Source organism: Phyllopteryx taeniolatus, chromosome 13 (assembly GCF_024500385.1).
Source record: "Phyllopteryx taeniolatus isolate TA_2022b chromosome 13, UOR_Ptae_1.2, whole genome shotgun sequence".
Taxonomy (NCBI): Eukaryota; Metazoa; Chordata; class Actinopteri; order Syngnathiformes; family Syngnathidae; genus Phyllopteryx; species Phyllopteryx taeniolatus.
This window is the reverse complement of record NC_084514.1, coordinates 6,703,005-6,723,059: the sequence shown is the minus strand read 5'-3', so window position 1 is coordinate 6,723,059 and position 20,055 is coordinate 6,703,005. Positions and strand designations below refer to the sequence as shown.

General features: G+C 41.8%; 1 protein-coding gene across 6 annotated transcripts in view; it reads right to left on the bottom strand.

The window, feature by feature from the left end:
• Window positions 1-20,055, bottom strand: part of dph6 (diphthamine biosynthesis 6) — a 79,631-nt gene that overhangs the window by 39,658 nt on the left and 19,918 nt on the right. For all 6 annotated transcript variants that reach the window (XM_061794858.1, XM_061794861.1, XM_061794859.1 and 3 more), the window contains 6 exons: window positions 16,181-16,254; window positions 14,537-14,655; window positions 5,441-5,502; window positions 4,958-5,052; window positions 4,033-4,126; window positions 378-537 (listed from right to left, as the gene is read on the bottom strand). In XM_061794858.1, the coding sequence (XP_061650842.1) occupies window positions 378-537; window positions 4,033-4,126; window positions 4,958-5,052; window positions 5,441-5,502; window positions 14,537-14,655; window positions 16,181-16,254 (604 nt within the window). The remainder of the gene's footprint in view (window positions 1-377; window positions 538-4,032; window positions 4,127-4,957; window positions 5,053-5,440; window positions 5,503-14,536; window positions 14,656-16,180; window positions 16,255-20,055) is intronic.

Genomic DNA, 20,055 nt, shown 5'->3' with positions numbered 1-20,055 from the left:
ACTGAAATTTGGCCCAAGTATGTGTGTACACTAGCCTTCTTCAACTAGTCATCATGGAAGCAAAATATTTTTTTTTTTATTTCATGGATCCTGAATCTAAATATGGATGTAGTTTGTATTTTTTCTACGAACTTTTCGTGTGGTATGCCTATGCAGGAGGTCATCCATGCATAGATGCATTGACGACGATTGTTAGAAATGTACCGACTGTCAAACAGTCACTCAAACACAGAGGCATCGCGATGCAGATGACACAGATCCGGGGACCGCACACGGATATCATGTGACATCACCCTCCGCCTTTCCACTTACACGCATGTGCACTGTAGACATAAATACAGAGCTGCACGCATGCTGGCACAATAAGCGAATCTCACCGTAGCCTCGCTGACAACTAAGGTCAGCGTCTGATGTAAATTGTCGCTGGTGATGTTGGTCGTCTCCGGCTCCATCAGCATATTCCGCCACCTCAGTCATCTTGTCAATGGCGCTCTGGCAAGGACAACGAGTGCAGGCCACATCTCGCGCCACCACATCCTGCCATTAGGGGTGAGAGTGTGTATGGGGGGGGGGGGGGGGGCGAGGGGGGGTACATGAGGCCAAAGTAGACAAAACGTTGCATCATTACTCAACCTTTTCAATGCGTGTCAGTCTTTTGAGGGCCCCGGCACATGTAACTTGAAGGTGAATGAATATGGAAACAAGGCCCTGACATACTTGTGTGTCGGGACAGCGTAGATTCGATCACGCCGGCTGTCAGTCAAATGTGACGAGCATGCGGGCGTGATCTGTTTTCTTCTTTATCTTTTTGCGTCTCCTTTAAATAACAAAATCATTATCATTCTCTCGAGGCCTACATATTACCTGCCAAACCCTGTTGCTACTACTACGGCTGCTGCATTTAAATACATATTTCATATTTCATCCGTCACCATGCCTAAAACTCATTCACCCCCACCATTGCCACCCCACTTCATCTGCTGTCAACTGCATTAGGCCATAAGATAATCAAATTAATTATACTTCAGCCCCTCTCCTCTCCTTGCCAGCATGAAAAATAGCTTGACTAGCATTAACGGAGGGCAAATGACGGCGGTCCGTCCCCACCCCCTGAGCCCGGTGCCGTCTCCTCTAGTGCTGGTGTCACCGCCGATCTGTCACCCTGACGAGAAGAGCTTCGGAAGGCTGAACTGGGGCAGGTTCTCCCCTGGTCGGCTCCCCCCCGCTGCTGCCTCTACTATCCCTGGATCTTCCTGCTCTTCCCCCAGCATCCTTAGGGTGGGGTGGGAGGCTGTGGTATGGCGTGTGATGTGACGGGGGGCACCGGGGGGGGGGGGATGTGGGGGGTGAGGAAATATATAGCTTCAGGGTGCGAGGCTGCAGGGTCACGGGTGGTGTGCGACGGGGGTATGTTTTCTGTCCATAATAACCCAACTCCCCCCCCAACCCCCACACACAACAAACACATCATGAAGACACACAGGAGGCCAAAAAAAAAAAAAAAAAAGCGGAACACGTTCTCATCTACATGATCATACACCAATTCCAATTCCGTACATTACCGTGAGACGTTCAAATCATGTAACTTATCCCAGAGACATGACGCCAGAGGCTAGCGTGGACCCCAAATACATGTAAATGCGTGCACTTATAATGTACACCTCCTACAGTGAACCTCTGTTAAGTCCTGGTTTGCTATTCACTAATTCTCAATTTGCATTTTTTTCTGTGAATACTCTTTGCATTTTTTGTGTTCTTTCTGTAACGCCCTAAGATGCCACAAGGCTACTCGGAAATCAGTATTTCGTGTCAAGTTGAAGTGATACTCGTTACTTTATGTACGTATGTACTCTAATAATTATATAGATGGATGGAGGACGATGTCGTGCAAAAATATTACCTAAAGCCCAGGCAGCTAACAAGAATGAAATGAATTATTGATACACTCTTACCAAGCTTGAAAAATAATGGTAATGTAACTATAAGCGACATGTAAACAAATTAAACCGTTGACTTCACATTTTTCGTTTAGCATGTTTGCAGTAAAATACAAGCATAATGGGCTATATTCTCCTGTTCTGGGCACACTTTTCATCTACGCATATTCTCACGTTCAGACTACTGACACACCCAGTGTTCGCGCTGCTCATTCGCCACCTTGCCAATGGCTAGTTGAAACAGGATGGGGCGAAGCGAATATTGCCCGCAATTAGCCACGCTGGCAAATCAAAATTGCCCGGGTCAAAATCACATTCTGATAAAAGTTAAGTTGAGCGCTCTCATTCTGGTGTGTATTAACGGGGTTAGTGGTTTAGTTCCCCCAGCAATTCATTCACATTAGTTCTTGCAGCTAGCTAGCTGCCTTCTACATCAATGCATGACCCACCAATCCCACTATGATTGTCATACCCAACAGCAACATTAACAACAACATTAACTTTTGTTACATTTTGACAAAAGGTGAGTTATGTAATTTAGACCACGTCCAGATTTCGAAATCTGTTACAATTATCTGACAGCTTATCAGCCTACTAATATTTACCACCAAAGATTTAGAATATTCCTATCTTCAACTAAAACGTTTGAATTTGAGATAATTCTTCCAATTTTTGACCTGGATAAACTCCTTAAGATCCTTCTTGAGGATTATTAAATAACAAATGGATCATCTCAACACTTTTACTGTAATTAATAAGAACATTAATCAATATTTCATATAGTTTACCATTTCAACTGCTTCAAGTTTTTTTCTTTATCTTCATCAAACTTGTAAAGTGCAATACGATGGTTCGCCTTCCCAGGGCACTGGACTTATTATAGCTTCTGGAGCGCATAAGAGAAAATGTGCGTAAATCGATGCTAGAATACACGGAACACCAGATTTGACAGGGTTTGCTAGGGTTGCTCCACGCAGAATGCGTATCTGGCAACAAGGTGCATGAATGACTGAAATAAGTAGTCGGGAGAATCTGTACAGCCTGAAAAGTGCGTAGCTGCACGGCCTTTTTGACTTCACCAAATGGGAGACTATGACCTAAGCGCAAACGTTTTGAAAAGTGTGCATTCATTTTTATGGATTATTGTTTTTATCATTCAGATGTAAATGGTAACACTATTAATTTCAAGTGTTTGCCTTTTCTGGCAAAAAAAAAAGACTTGACAACATCATGTAAATAAATGGGCCAAACTACAGTTTATTTCAAACAAGATAACAGTCAGGTAAATTGCAACAAACTATTTCTCTACTGGCTATTAGTGGTATTGGTTTTGTCGTGCAAAAGCAGGCGATAGATCTAGCAAATGATCTACCGACAGATTTGAGCAGATTTGTTGTCACCACATCATTAGAACCTTCTTTTCTATTGTTCTTCTCATTTAGCATGTCTTGTTCTCACTGATGCGGTACTGCGTTGAAGCGGAAAAGCAAACAAGAGTCAAACCTAACCTAATTAGATTCATGTAGCCGTCACGACTCAAAGATACTAATGTAGGGATCGTTCAATTGAATGCTCTTTTAAAAGTAAGTAAAAAAAAAAAAGTCACAGCCTTGCAGCTCTACTCTTTGAGCTCCTTCTGAGTACCCGTAAAAAAAAAAAAAACAATTCTTGCTGCATCCCGCAAACCCCGCCCGCACCCACTTAGCCTACTACCTGAATGCAAAGTGGCCTAATGTGAGGGGACATGTTTATTAAACTGGGCCTAGTTTCGGGCAGCAGTGAATATTGCAGATGTCAAAGTAGGCCATGTGGGGCTGGAGGAGGGAGAGAGAGGGGAGAGAGAACGAGTATGTGAAAGAGTAGCCCCTCTGGAGGCTGATCTGAACTCTAGCCTCCGGTTCCCTGCTCCTCCTCTCCTCCTGAGCAAAGTTATCACACACCAAAGGCTTTTGTTCTTCTATTTATTTTGCCCTGCGAGTGCTTTGGAAGCAATCAACGGCAAAGACGGACAAACTTTTGTAGGTTTTTTAATTTGTTAGTTTTTTTTTTGCCGTCGAGTCAAAGTGTATCGCCGAAACAACTTGGTTCTACTCACGCTGGCTTTGTTCTCCGTGTGCATGGCGGTGAAGCGCAGGTAGCCGACCGGAGCGAACGCGTCGGCGGAGTGGATCACCGTCTCCGACGCATCGCTGCGACCCATTAAAGAAAAGGAGTTAAGGTTTGAAGTCAGGATTAGGGTTTCAAACAAGGGTTGCAAGCTTGAGTTAGGGTTTGAAGTCAAGGTTAGGGTTTTGCATTTGGGGTTCAAGTAAAAATAATGGTTCCAAGGCTGAATTTGGGTTTGAAGCTTGGGTTAAAGCTTTGAAGTTAGATTTTCAAACTAGGGTTAGGTTTTGATATTAAGGCTAAAAGCCAAGGTTAAGGTTTCATGTCAGGGTGAAGCAATTCTCTCAGCAATACTAAGAGCCATTAAATAAGTCAAAGAGTAAAAAAATATATATAATAATTTAATTAAATAAATCATTCTTAAAAAACTGCACGGGACTTTTTCTACTTCTCTACTACGCTATACCAAGGGGCAAAATCAGACACTCGAAGGTACTATAACTAGTACCATATGGATGATACAGTATAAGCCACTGCCAGTCACTCATTGGTGGAGAAAATTCATCATCATCCTCATGTCTGTGTTGTCGTCCACAGTCTCCACTTTGCTGCAGCGCTCCGATTTCTTGTAAGCTTATTGGTGGAGCAGCTTCGTAATTTTCAGGAGTATTATACTCCAGAGTCTCTCCTTTGCTGCTGTACTCCATTTTATTGCTGCACTTAGTCTCGTGTTGGATAAAATGTGTCTCCTTAAAGTGGCGACCTTGTCTTTCTACTACCTGGTCAACTGTGCCTTACTTAGCTCTGGATGCTACAATATTACACTCCATAGTCTCCAATCAATCTCCTCTGGGTAAAAATTTGTCAAATAGAGACGGTCCCGTACAGTGGAATTTTTGAATGGCAATACTCACATGACGAGCCTCTTTGTGAAGAGGGGGCAATCTAGAGTAAAGGTTTCATATTCTCCTCCTTCTCCGCAAATATGGACACCGTACTTCTGGGAGAGCTACACAACCCCAAAAAAATAAAGCTCCTGTTTAAAGATCACATATATAATGTAAAAATAATTTTAGAGCGTAAATTGTAAGTGAAAATATGCTAAATAACATTCAGTTGAATTATACATGATGGGGTTTTTTTTTTTTATGTATTCACCAGCACTGCTACAATCTATACAACACTTATTTGGTAAGAATTTAGTAGCATATATGAGGAATAATTAATACAAAACAAAATTCAAAATAATAACAATTAAAAAAACAACACTAACAATTATGATGAACATAATATACCTTGAACTTAACCTTAACAGTTCTCGCAAGAACATGTTATATGATCTTGTGCAAGTGCACCGAATGAAATGACCAATGAGAGCATCCAAAAGGGTTTGTGACCTGTTTCAGGGAGGGGGCCATGTCAGCCAGAGATTTTCCAAGGTGCTTGTCAGGATCCAGGCCTAATTTGTGTATGAACGCACACACACATGGGGAGAAAGAATCACAGATAAATGATTGAAGTTGACAGACACAAACACGCAGCAAAACCTGCATACAGCATCTGTTTGTTTGACTTTGCAAGTAGTGTATACACATCTCTACGGGAAAAGCTAACAGTTTTCAAAAGCAACGTATGCACACAATCTTGTACGCGCACATTACCACCTGCCGCTCCCTCATCTACTTCCCCCCTTTGAGAATATAAACTCTGGAGAGAGATGTTGTTTATTTGTCTTTTGCCCTCCCGGTGCAGGAAAGTGACTCACGGGCATGGGGAGGGGAAGAGTGGGAGTACCCAGCATGCCTCACTCCCCTGAGCCTCATATCATAAACATCCTATGACATCCCAATTGAGAGGGTGGCTTGATTACTTTAAACAGTCATATAAAGGTTCACCCTATAATTCAATTTGTCCCACTCAAATTTCTGTAATTGTACAGCTACAGGCTCGTCGTCGAAAACCTAGCTTCGACTACGCTAACAACGCCACTGTCCACGCCATCTGTCTGTGTGTGTACGTGTGTGTGTGTGTGTGTGTGTATGCGAGCCCTGCCTTCCACACGGAAAGAACCAGCTCTGTATCTGACTGTAGCACACGCATCTTAAACATACGCAAACACACACACACACACACACACATACATGAAAATCTGGACCATGGCCAATCAGAGGGCGATGTCCAGGGGGTGTCCCACCCTTCACTATCTCTGATTGGTTTAGACCAGGATGGGGCTAATGTGTGTCTGTTGTTGAACCATAGGGCTGCTTTCAGAGTCACAGAGACTTTTTTCCTCCCTCGTACAGCTGGTCTCACCGGTGCGACCTATTATTATTATTTTTTTTTTTAGGAGCACTGTTGAGAAATTAGGTCGCATAACCCCCGTGTTAGCATGTAGATTCAAAAATTCAGGTGACGGAACTGAACTGCACAGCTCGGTGACTTACTCACGGTGAAATACAGTACAATACAATACATTGGCTACGATATTGTTAGCATCACGATACAGCTATTGCAACGTTGGATGTGCATATTTTTCTAGTTCTTCTTCTTCTAAATACAGCGGTAACTAAGCAGACAATCTTGTGCTATTTGACTTAGGCCACTTTGCAAACTAGTTCATAACCGTCATAAACATAGGACACCCTGTAGCAACTGTCTAAAATGTTATCACTGTTTATCGGTTAACCACAAACCGTTTCAATGCCTAATTTAAAAGCTGAGCTAGAAATCAATCTTGTAACCAAAATCTAATTTTATCATATCTCACTATACTTGGAAATGCAGTCAGTTGTTCAGTTCTGAAGACAATGATTCAATACATTACGATAGCAATATTATGTCCCACTACTACTGAAAAACATGTCTTAATTGATTGATGCGATCTTTAACAAGTGACTGACTCCTCCTGAGAGGTATGGTGTGCCCCTAATGATCGCCGAGATGATGTGGCGCTGTTCTCCGGCACTTCGGCGTGTCTCATTAAAGGAGCAAAGTTAATGGTAATGTGAGAATATCTTTTCCCTTGTGGCCTGACAAGCTCAAAGGTTAAAGTGTCAGTCGGAGCGAGCCCACCCGTGAGGATCCATGGGTGGGAGATGTGAAGGCTGGATTTGGGGTTCATCTGAATCCCAGTTGTAACTCACGATGGTCCAACACAATGGGGGGTTATATAGGAGGGGGTGCGACAGTAGAATGAGCAGCCCCTTATTCTCATCCCGGGGGATCCATGCTCTTAATTAGAGTGAGAATTTCTAATCTCAACATCCTCTCATCTTAACCCCGCCGCAAAGGTAATAAGGAGGCACGCATTAAAATTCAATCCCTTTTAAATATCCTCTATAATTAGTCATGTCTTTTAACAAAATCTTCATAATTGGCTCCAAATTGCAGAGGGGATGCCACTTTCTTCTCTTTTTTTGATAGTTTCATTAACTTTTCAGCTCTTAAATGATTAACGATCTGTGAGGAGACTTTTTCAAAGGGCGAGGGGCTTAAGACAGAGAGTTCACGAGGGCCAAAAACGTAGCCAAAATAGCATTAAAGTCAACACATTTCGCCTGGCAGGCCTATATTGACGCTCCGAATTTCCGTTTAAAGACCAGGACAGGTTGAAAGCTGTCAGCCATCTAATATTCATGCCACGTTATCAATAGTATCCCGATATGCCAATTGCCTGATAATTGACAGTGGAAGAACAATTGGGAGAATATGCTCCAACAGATAGTGGCAGTTGTCTTGTTGGAGCATATTCATATTCAAGTATCGATATGTAATGCTGGTGGTTCGAAACTGTATCGTGAGAGACAACGATGCATCACAATATCAATATTGTGCCCAACGCTAGGCCAGTGACATAATTCATTCAAAACTCTGCATCATTTGTGGCCCTGAAAGTACAAAAAGTTAGAAGGTAACTACATTAATAAACTGTAATGCCATTCTGTAATGCCCAGAACCTGCAACAAGGCCAAAAAAATCCTAGACGTATCCTTCCGACTGCCTTGATTGGAAAATGATATTCATCCGCTTCAGCTATACCAGGCTCATCCGATGGGTTACTGTCTTACTATACCCAGCTGCAAGTGGAGAGTCAGGGCAAAGTGTGGAAAATAAATGCTCATATTTGCACATATATCAGGACAAAAAGTTTCACAGAAACTTTGTTGTTTAAAAAAACAAACGTTTAAAACTTCTGTAGCCCTCAATGTGCAAACAAAAACACTAGCTGAGAGAAGAACCAGGCTGAGGAAGGAAACTAAGGATGGACCTCAAAGTGCAATATTCAACATGCAATTCTTGAAAATTCGAAAAGGAGGATGTCGTATCATTTTTGGCGGCAAAAGGAGTGGTGCTGCTCATACTGTTGTGCTGCTGTGAGTTGCATGTGTGACAGGCCACTAATGAATGGGGTGAAACGTAGTGCCACACTGCTGCCACTTCAATACACCACAGACACTCAGATGGATTACAGGACTTTTATTGTTACACTGCGCAGTTTGCAACACAGTATGACAGGAAAGAATGGTGAAAGTCACATTCAGTCTCAGACATTGATCATCATTAAAAGAAAAAAAAATCTTATCTGTTCTTATATTACAAAACAAATTCCATATTATCACAGTGTTATTGTACAGTGTAATTTTCCTAGTAATCCATTTTTACAATTGTGTATTACAAAAGAACACATTCACTCCTATTTACAGAGTGCCCCTGAATGCACCACGCGCAGCCGCGACTGCCCAAGGTTAAGGTGAATGGCAGCCACACTGAACCAATAGCTAAATAATGTTTATCCCAGCACATATGAAGGCTTGTTAACGGTGTTTAGCCGGGTACTCTCCTAGAAATCCCTCAAGAAACTCTTGAACAAAAATGAACTGCGATTCAAAAACCTTTCACAGAGGCCAGAAGTAGCGCTTTCACAATATCGTTCATCAAGCAGAAATGTACAGTAGGTTCAGTTCACATTCGCCCAAAATATGAACTAGTTGTTGAAGGTACACTCCACGGAAATCAATGATTGTGTAGGTTTTGCATAACCTTGACGATTAAAATATTAAGTTTCATGAATTAACTTTGCGTCACTTTGTTAATGAACAAAACGTCAACAAAAATATTATGTCTCACGATTTGCAATTACATGGTTGGCGGACATAATTGATAGTCATGAAAAATATTATTATTATTTATGGAAGATCAATTATTTAGTTTTAGCACAATCTTGCTAACAATCAGACAGCACACAGCAATTAAACAAAATAGATTGCTCTTTCAGGATATGTATTTATTTTTTAATACATTTTCTTCTAAAACATTGTCGGTTCCATATTAAGATGCGCTAAATCAGTACCAATAAAAAAAATTAATCTTTTGCAAGCAGCAACTACTAGCAGACAATGCACGCCAGAATAACCAATTAGAAGAAGTCTTACAGACTAATTTCTTTACTTATTCAATAGAATTGATTTCTAGTTTTGTTGGCCTTTGCTCACCTTGAAGAGCTTTACTTGTGTGAACTTAGGTAGTTAGTTCAAAATGCTTGTGAGTTCCCTTCGTGTGTTGAATTAAAAGCCTGGAGATGGTAGATACCGTCTTAGCCGAGCAGAGCTGTGAGGGCGCTATCGCAGATATCCGCGGGGTTAGAAATCTGGTGACAGCTCGGCTTTAATCCCCGCCTTCACAGAGAAAATTAGATTTGTGACGTGTGGCACTTAAGCCCACTAAATGGATGGAATAAGCGTCTCCCTTCCCTTGTAAGTGAGCACTTTTAAAACAACACTCAAAACAATAGCTGTTCGCTATCACCTCATCTTTTTGCAAAGGGGAAAACCTAAAGTGGTGGGGAAGAAAGAGGAGCCAAGACAAATGATGATAAGATTAAGCTTATATGGAAAATTTGTCAGGCTCTTTATCTGGAATTCTGTGTCTGAATGGAATAATAGAAAGCGGAAATTGCGACGGGATGAAAATATTGTCAGTCCAAATAAAAAAAGGGAGAAATTTACAACGAACTGGACTAAATTAACCTCGCATACTAATATGTTGATGATGAGTTTTCATCACTTGAAGCTTGACAAAATTTCATGACGTGTGGATAGTAAGGATGTGTATTTGATTAAATTTCTTTGATCGACTATGGGTAAAATTAATCTTTTTTTTTTTTTTTTTTTAAACAGGGATGAGAACATCTCTCTCCAAAACTATTGTGTTAGTAACTCTCGTATTGAGCAGATTAATTCTGTTTGTGGAGTTTGACCATAATGAGGACGTAGCCCAACTTCCCATATCTGATGTCATGTGGGCTTCTTTAGACAGCAAACTAGTAGAACCTGGTTTTCCCTGCTTCATTGCTTTAAGACATAAATAATCAACTAACAATTCCAAACAATTGAACGGAGTCTTAACTACAAATTCTTCAATTCAGCTTGAATATGTTGGAAAAGTTTTCAAGTTTATCCAACCTTACCTCACTAGTGCGCTTCCTTTTTTCACCTCCCTTACAATTGGATACAAAAAACAACAACTGTATATTGTACCAAAATCAGTATAGAATGTTCCAGTGATGAGACACCAAGAGCGCCCCAGTAAACAAGAGAAAACAGTGCTAATGCAAGGCATAGCTATCAATAGCTAGATATGACACGCCCCTTTTGAGCTGCGCCCCCACGGCAACACTAAGCTAAGGTTCATGCATTGCTTTTGATGGAAACGTCACTGCTGCCAACAAGGCCTCCACGTAGGCACGTCTGTTGGTCAGATCTTGTCTTCGTATCTGTTACAACAGCGGCCAATTCTGAAATGAACAGACTTTGTCAACCACTGTACAAAGCGGCGTTTTTGAGTTCCAACTGGACACTATTTCCTGTCCGTTCAATACAAAGTCAGTCAAATCGGGGGTCCGTTAAATTGAGGTTCGACTGTATATACATATATATGTCCCAACACTTGACATCATTGGGTTTGCATTGACATGGTAGCATAATGGAATTATGCACCTATGATAACAACCTGCATTTCCATGACATTGCTTGAAGTGTGCTGTGGAAATTTAGTTTTCTGGTTCCAGAATTTGTGCTAATTTACCTCCAAGACACTGCTACAAACACCAATAATGTCTCATGATATTGTGATATACCACCATTTTTCTTCAAAAGAACAGGTGAAGCTGAAATAAACTACTACCAGACCATCAGATTGTCATTGGAACTAGTCCCTTAAAGTCTTTGAACACTAATTGTACTGAAGCGTTCTATGAAAGTATTTTCAATGTACACATGAAGGATAAAAGATCACAGGCTAATAAAAAAAAAAAAAAAAAGGGCAGGGGGCTTTGATTTTGCACATGCCAATTATCTCTGGAGAAGAGGCCCAATTAACTGAGGGACCTGTGGCGCCCCGACTCACCGGCATGGCTCAATCGATTAACTAATTACATGAATATTTGATCGTCTTTCAGAATAGTCAATTACCTTACTCTGCTCCAGAGATACTAAGCACGTATTTAGTTTTTATTGTCACTTAGAGGCACAAAAGATGAGAATTTTCCTTTCATCTGTCTACCTCGGACAGTGACGCCTAATATGAATAGCTCCTTTCCAAAATAAGATAAAAGCCAAGTTTAAAAATGCTCTGTTATTTATTGTATACAGACTCTTTTGTTGAACATGTACAAACGGAGCATGAATCGTTTTAGCAGGACGAAATGAAGGTTTTGCAAATTTGCAGGTCTGGATGTAATAATTCCCCTCCTTGAGCCGTGATCCTGGGAGCTAGGTTGTCTGGGGCTTTATGCCAAACAGATCCTAGGTCTGCTCCTCCACATCGAGAGGAGCCAGATGAAATGGCTCGGGCATCTGATTAGGATGCCTCCCGGACGACTCCCTGGTGAGGTGTTCGGGGCATGTCCCACCGGGAGGAGACCCCGGGGACAAACCAGGACACGCTGGAGAGACTATGTCTCCCGGCTGGCCTGGGAACGCCTTGGGGTCTCCCCGGAAGAGCTGGATGAAGTGGGAAGTGAGAGGGAAGTCTGGGCTTCCCTGCTAAAGCTACTGCCCCCGCGACCTGACCCCGGATAAGCAGAAGAAAATGGATGGATGGATGGGTGCAATAATTATTTTACTCAGAATGATACAAAGTGATTTATACTGTTTGTGAAAAAAAAAACCTTCGCATATATAATGTATATACTCTAGGTATGTCCTTCAAGAATGTTTTCAATAATTAAAAAGTTTAAAAAAAACATGCAAAGTGGCTTTCTATGAGCCTGTTTCATCATTTTTGATCAAGGCAGTTTTAGTTTTTTTTTTATAAATCCTGTTGTTGCCTGATTTCCATTATTTAAATTTCAGTACTTTTTTGTCAGATTCAAGTTAATTCAGTGACCACTGGGGCTTTTTTCTTTCTTTAACGGAGGAGTACCGACAATTCTGTCCACATAAGTAAATAGAAAAGACAAAATGTTCTTCTACTTTCCTCTTGTTACATGGTATTAAGCTGCCATCAGCACAGATTTCAAACTTGCAGAGAATTCACTTAGGGGATTATCCCGCATTTGGACAGCTGTCTTTTCACAACGGGGATTTGTCATCAAGCTATATCCTCATCTTAAGAAAAAAAAGATACTTTTCTTTATCCATTCACTTTTAATTTGCACCTATCTTCACAAGCAGCAAAACGTAGGAATAATAATCTTTATTGACTTGGCAGGAAAGCGCATTGATGCATTTTGTCTTATTATTTTGACAGAATATCATAAGCTGTTTGAGCTGTCATTTCATAGGGGGACTTAAACTTTGACCTCCACATTTTTTTTCTTCATAAGGTAAATCCCTTCAAATCACTGTCCGTTTCTGTCTCCAAAAATCACACGCACGCACACACACACACACACACACACACAACACACACACACAGAGGCTACCAGGTACGCCGTTGTGCTGTCACACAATTTCCCTTAAAAATTCACTGCTCAGACCTGCTCCCACCAAAAGCTGCAATTAGAAGAGGACTGCCTAAAGGCCCCAATTCCGTAGTCTCCTTTCTAATTACCAGTGCCGCAGGACAAGTAAGGAATCAGGGAAGGGCCGATAAGATCTCTCCACTTTTTTACCTGTAGCCAAAACACACGCACACTCTCACATGCAAACACAGATATAGTGGGAGCCCTAGCTCCACGCGCAAAAAAGACATCTGAGGTGACGTTTCTTTCTAATTTGCGAAACAATATGGAGGATTTACTTGCAGGTGAAGATGTGTTTATGGTAAAGAGAGGAAGGTCACACGGTGACTGCCTAATGTAAAGTGTAGCTTTTCATGTTTTTCTTTATGTGAATTGTACCCCGAAACGTTGATTAACATTTTTTTTCATTGTTTTTCCCAGACTTTAAGACGCTGTAAAGTGAAGTCGTAGATCTGTTTCTAAATACATTATAAATGTTTGAAGATAATGGCTGAAAATGTGGAAAGACTAAGAACTGCGTAGTACACAATTGTGGAGGTGTATAGTGTTTAACTGTTTTTCACCATTTCAGTTTTGCTGATATTTTGAGCGTGGCAAAAACAGCCCCCCAGTAACGTACGTGGGCGTCCAGCATGAGTCACCCCAAATCAATTAAGGTGACGTAGCAATTTCATTCTGCACAATTATGTGTTGCTGCAAGCAGCTCTGCCTACTCCTCGAGTTGGGCAAAAATGTGATGAGAGACTAGTCAAAGTGACGCTCTAAACATCAATGTGGCATGGTAAACTCAACAAATCAACAAGTCCACTAGTCAGTACAACCCCTAGTAACGGTTAACAACTAATGAGTCATGGTCAGGAGAAGTGTAGAATAGTTTCTCACCAGGAAACTCAAAATGTGTCTCTGCCAGTGGCATCACATTAATAAAAGTGAACATTTGAACACCTAAGAAAAGTTTAACTTTTTGTTTTTGCTTTTCTCAACATCCTCTTGTTATTCAGTCATCTTCTCGCCCTCGGGCTCCCAAACAGGCAGGTAGGGTGCAGGTTACGGCGCGTTGAGCTCAGACAGTTGAGAGATATAAATGAGCGCTCACCCATTTTCATCACGCAAGTACGGAAAGGGGATGTTGCTCCAGTACGACGAGGGACACGTGCCGTTTATTGACGGGCTGAATGTGAACGGGAGAAGCTGGGCGATCACCTGCGATTACTTCTCAGCTGCCAGCCAGCCGCACACAAAAGCGTACACGCCCTCCTCCCTCAGCGCTCCTTATCTCCTCAAATTGTTCTCTGCTTCAATACCTTTGCCTCTGGCACACGTCTCGACAACCAACGCTAAGCCAGAGATTCGCGATGAGGCTATTATTCTGCTTGTCTCGCTTTCTTCTCCCCTCATCCTATCACTCACTTACCAAAATTCTTCGATCCCCGTGACTACTTAACAAAGCCTCAGGAGATAGGAAAATGGTTGACCGTGAGGGGAGGGGATTGGTTTGACGGACAAAAAGAGAAAGGGGAGGCCATCTCACCGAAGGCGGCGACTTTGATGAGTATGGCGTGGACGTCAGATGATATCATCTCAGAGAGCAGCAACTCCTGGTCTCGGCGCCACAGGTAGGCCAGAGGCTGCAAACCAAGACGCAAACACCTGGAGGGGAACAGGTGAACGTGAGATTCGGGGAAGCAGCTTGAATGCAGTGGCACCTTGAAGTTTGAGCGCCCCTAAAAGTTGTACAAGAATGTTGTACAACTGTTGTTGAAAAATATGCCAAAACGTTTGGCATATTTTGGGAATTGTTGAAAAACATATTGTTGTGGTGAAAATATTCTATGCCCGCACATTTGGTAACATCTAAAAGAATCTAAAATAAATCTGTGTTTTCTGATGACACACACACCTTGTCCATGTGTTGTGTGGTCATTTCAATCCATAGATATATTTATTTTACAAAACCTGTTAATATCTTGTAACATCTAAAAAAAAATGTTGTTTTCTTATTTAAAATATTTTTTCCAAATATAACTATGCTATAACTTTTCTTCCTTGTATTCTGACATTTAACATTAATGAAGAAATAGTACTGGTATAAAAACATGTAAGTTTTCTACCATCAAAAATAATTACAAATATATTTATTGGAGAAAAAAAAGATTTTCTTTTTGTCACGATTCAGTGATTTCTGACTACATAACTAGGGAAATTAAGTCAAATTGCTATCACAAGTTAAGAAGTGTGTGTCATAAAATTAATATACACATACTTTGAAAAAAGCTTTACTATTTGCGAAAAAAAAATAACATTTTATTCATATTTTCCCTGACATAAAACTGCAATAAAAAATCATGAATATAAAAACTGTTCTTTAATTTTCATAGTCGATCCAGGAAATGAAGTCAAATGCCTAACCCCAGCTCATGAAAATAACAAGGGTATACGAGATGTGTCAGAAAGGTTTCAGCAGCAGGTCCACCAATAGCGTTTGCTTTCTTCAGTGTGCAAGAAGAGGCGAGAGTTGTGGCAGGACAACTCGTCCAATGACAACATGCCTGTTCCCAATGCCTTGAGAATCCGAACACTGACGTGCTGGAGCAACTTCCCTACTCACCCGACCTGGTTCCGAATGATTTATTTTTTTTTCCTCCTTCCCAAGCTCGAGGAGGTCATCAAGGTTTGAAGATGTGGGCGACATCAAGAAGGCCGCGACGACAGAGCTGCGGAGGATTTCCTTCCTGAAGTGCAAGAACACTTGGCTGGGAAAATGTGTTAAGACTCCAGGCGGACTACTTCAAAGTAAAAACTTGTAGTTTGGATTTGATATATATCTTTTGAGACACCAGTCCTGAAACGTTTCTGACACACACTTGTAAATGCATATTCAGAACAGGTCTGCACATTTACACAGAAAAGCATTCTGAAAGTGCAATGAGCAAACTGACAGAAGATTCCTGCTAGGACCTCTTTAATGCGATCCCTGAAAACCTCTGCTGGGTGCGGTTCGAGGTTTAGCTGTGTACACTTGTGACCGCACATATGCTATCAAGCTTGGAAGAGTGGGCCGCTAAACACAACTTCTAGATCCCGTTGCTAATTTCGGAATGAAGTCTAATTAAACTCAAAACAAGCGTGTTATACCCCCCCCCCCCCCCAAGTGTGTGTGTGTTGTGAGCCTTACACATTTTCAACACGGATCCTCTGGTAATCAGAGAGAATGGCCCCTGCCGACACTGCGTCGACACCCTCCTTTTCCTGTGGAGAGAGAGAACGAAGGAACCTTCAAATACAAAGCTTTTGTTTTTTTTCTAACAATATGTGCGATATACTCAGTAAAGGCAATGACGTTTGCATCCCGTGAGGGTTAAATACTGTTTGCTCAACCTACAATGGTGTTTCTAATCTGACCCGAGCCACACACAAACACATAGTGACATACGACGCGCACACATGGCAAGTCTTTCCATTCACTGTCAGGATGTTTACATTCTGTTCATATCAAAGTCAATGTGGTTCAGCCCATATTCCCTGGTGATTTGTGTACACAAGCTATGAGTCCTCGTGTGTAATGCTACATTAGTGTGCCTTTGCTCCATATGCAGCCGTAATATACTCCAGTCTCTACTTTGCTGCAGCGGTTCATTTTCTTGCTTCCCTCAGTCTCTTCTTGAAAAAACTGTCTCCTAATGCAGAGAAGGTCAGAGGCCATTTATTGTCATCTACTCCTACTGATTGCAGATCACAATGTTGACGGACAAAAACAAAGATTGTTTCATTATCCTGCACTATAATACCCAGTCTTCAGCTTGCTTCAGTATTCTGTTTTCTTGCAGCCCTTAATCTCACAGTGACTAAAATATGTCCATCTACTGTATGCCAAGAAGTAATCACAGGAGACTCCTGTTCCTCCACTAATTTTGTTGTTTGTTAGCATGTCCAGCTCCGACTGATGCATTCAATGGTTTTCGCAGTTTCCTGCAGTGATATTTTGACAAACTAATAGAGCCAATGACAGTTGATTTAGGCTGAAAACAGACCACACCCCAGACTGGTCGCAAAGAAGAAGACATTGCCAGCTGGAGGAAATAAAGCTATGTGAACCACTACACTACCTACTACTCAGACTCCATAAGTGGAAAACAGACTGCTTGAGGCTGAAATACACTTCAGACTGGTCCCCTCCAATGACAGGAATGGGGCATTGCCAGCTGGAGGAACTACTACACTACAAATGGCTCAAACTCCATAAGTAGAACCTTAGCTCCCCGAACCATGGCTAGTAAAGCCAATCACAGCTGATTTAGTTTGAAAGGCACACTGGATTCCTGTATGGTCATCAGTCAATCACAGGGCCGATTATGAACCACAATACTCGCAATAGCTTAACTCTTGCTGTTTTCTTCCATTTTCACTTCCTGTACTGTAGCTAAAAGTGCCCATTTGATTTTGTCCGTAGTGTATTTTCAAGATCACTGAGCGGCATTCTAAATGCTGTTCATCATATTCATATACTGTACGACTCCAGGGCAGAACTGGAACAGATTCAAACCTGGAGCCGCACAAACAATCACACAAATACAAGCAAGCTACAGTGGTGCATGCGCATACACACATTCCCTACCTCAGCACGTACTCCCCCACCGACACACACCTGCAGATTCATTAGAACATTACACCGACTGTAATTAGAATGCCAGGCTGGTGGTAGGAGCGCGGCCAGTAAATTACCCTGTAGACATTATCAATTTCCCTGGCTACTGGTCCTTAAGATAACCCTTGCGGTTGTCCTCCTCCTTCGCCCCTCTCCCGCCCCCGCTCGTTTCCTGCAATTTTTCTCTGCCTGATAAACATGCTGATTAAAGCGAACAGCGTGTAAACCTTTGATACTTTTCTAAATGAAATCCATGCCCTGCCTGGGGCCTGATGCTGTGCTGCACACAAACACACACACAACTCCAAGTGGGCATGCCTCCTAATCAGATAAAAGATGCGCTGTTGTGAGCGTGTGTGTGCGTATACGTGTGTGTGTGTTTTGGTGCAAAACAGTGTGTGGTGTAAAAGGTAAAAAGGAGAACACATGCAGATAAACACGGCTCTAATTGTGTAAGCTCAGGTTTATACATCTTCAGGCCTCGGGATTCAGTATGTTTTAACATCCATCCATTGTAAGAAACATTACAGTCAATTCCACTGGCTGGTGACAGTAATTAAGTCGGACTGATAGTGTTTCAGGCACAGCGTAGGAGCTAAGGGGGCTGCAGGCACAGTCGTCTAATTCGAGGTAAGCCTCAAGGCCGGCGCTCTCGTCTAATGCAATGATAACCCTTTGCCTAAATGCAACTGTCACTTCCTAAAGAGGCCAATTAGGAGGCACAGATTGGGATGAGGAAGGTCAAAAAGAAGAGTATAAGAGATAGGTTGGGCATATCGAGCGCATCAACACCAATGGTCCATGAAGAAAAAAATAGTTTTGGATGGCTTTGAAACTGAAGGAATTTGAGACTTTGAGGTTGGGACTTGGCCTTGGTCAACATTATGCAACCTTGTAGTTCGTAGGCCAAGTTGCAATGGCAAGCCAATGACAATAAGCCAAATGAATCACACATCTTTACCATTTTAAAGCAGAAACTTTAGACCGACCTTTTGGGAAACAGTAGTTAATACTGCATCAGAGCTTATTCTATTTATAATAAATTGTACATACATCTTAATACATTTGAATATTGTGGAGAACAGAATTTCTGTTGGTAGTTCAATTCAAAGACTGAAACTCATCAGATGGTGTAGGCAAAAAAAAAACAAAAAAAACATTGCAATTTAGCATCAGCTATCTGTGATAGCTATACTACCGATAACGATACTATACCTGCTTCCAATTGGACCTCCTTGACACTTTTCCATGTATCTTGTTATGCGAGACATGCCCACCCACTTTTGGGTTGATCTGTGAAGCTGATGTTGGGGGCAATTTTTTTCCTAACTTTCTTTACTGGCTGACTTGATAAAATACTGTACTTACATTTTCATCAGGATACACGCGTTTGCTTAAATGGGTGAGTTTTCAGGCATGTTGAGGCACCCAAAAGGTGATTCATTTGTCAGAAAAATTCAATAAAGCGATTCCAAGAAGGCCTTTATCTATGGTAGCTTAAGAAATCAAAATACCTAAAGCTGCCAGGAACAACGACAGGCCCTCGTACCCACTTTTTAAAGTGGAATCCTCAACATGATTTTCAAACTTTGACACTGTTAAAGCATAACGTTTTGCAATTTAACATGGACCCTATCTGTCTACTATACCTGCTTCTGATTGGGGCTCATTTGAGTGACTTACCTTGTGGGGTTCGTCAATGTACAAGGACTGAAATTCACCCAAATTAGCCCCCAAGAGGTGATTCATTCTTTAGGAGAATACTATGGGCAGCGATTCCAAGAGGGCTGATCATGGCAGCTAAAGAAATCAAAATAACAACTGATAAAGAGCTAAGGTAGCCCAGAAATAATCATAACTATCTGGCTAAGCGTTTGATGGGCTTTGACCTTGTATCCACATGACTGTTGACAGATATGTCCCACTTCCATGTCACTTTCCCGCTTCATTAAAGGCGAATTCACCTAATGCCAGACCCTAAGCTCATGCCCCAAGCGGGACTAATTCAAGGCCGGCGTTGTGCGACCACACAACCCTGCAGGAGCCCTGTCGGAAGTGACTACTAAACAAAGGCCCGGCTTGGCTATCCCTGTCCTCTCCATCAGGCACAAAAAACGCTATTAATGAGGATCTATGGCCCTGAGCAATGGAAACCCTTGGTCCCCTAGCCATGTCCATCAAAGTACTTAGCCTCATGCAGTCATTAACTCCTGTTACTAATTGTCAAATTCATTAAACTCCTCCTTAGCCCCACATCCATATTGTCTCCCGTGTAAATGGATGGAAGAGGACTGAGTTATTAAGATGTCAGCTGCGGGGGAAGATTAAGGCCACGAGGCATGCGCCACAAAGAAACAACACGGCCGTTAAACTCAATCGCAAGGTAGTGTGCGTGATATACTTTG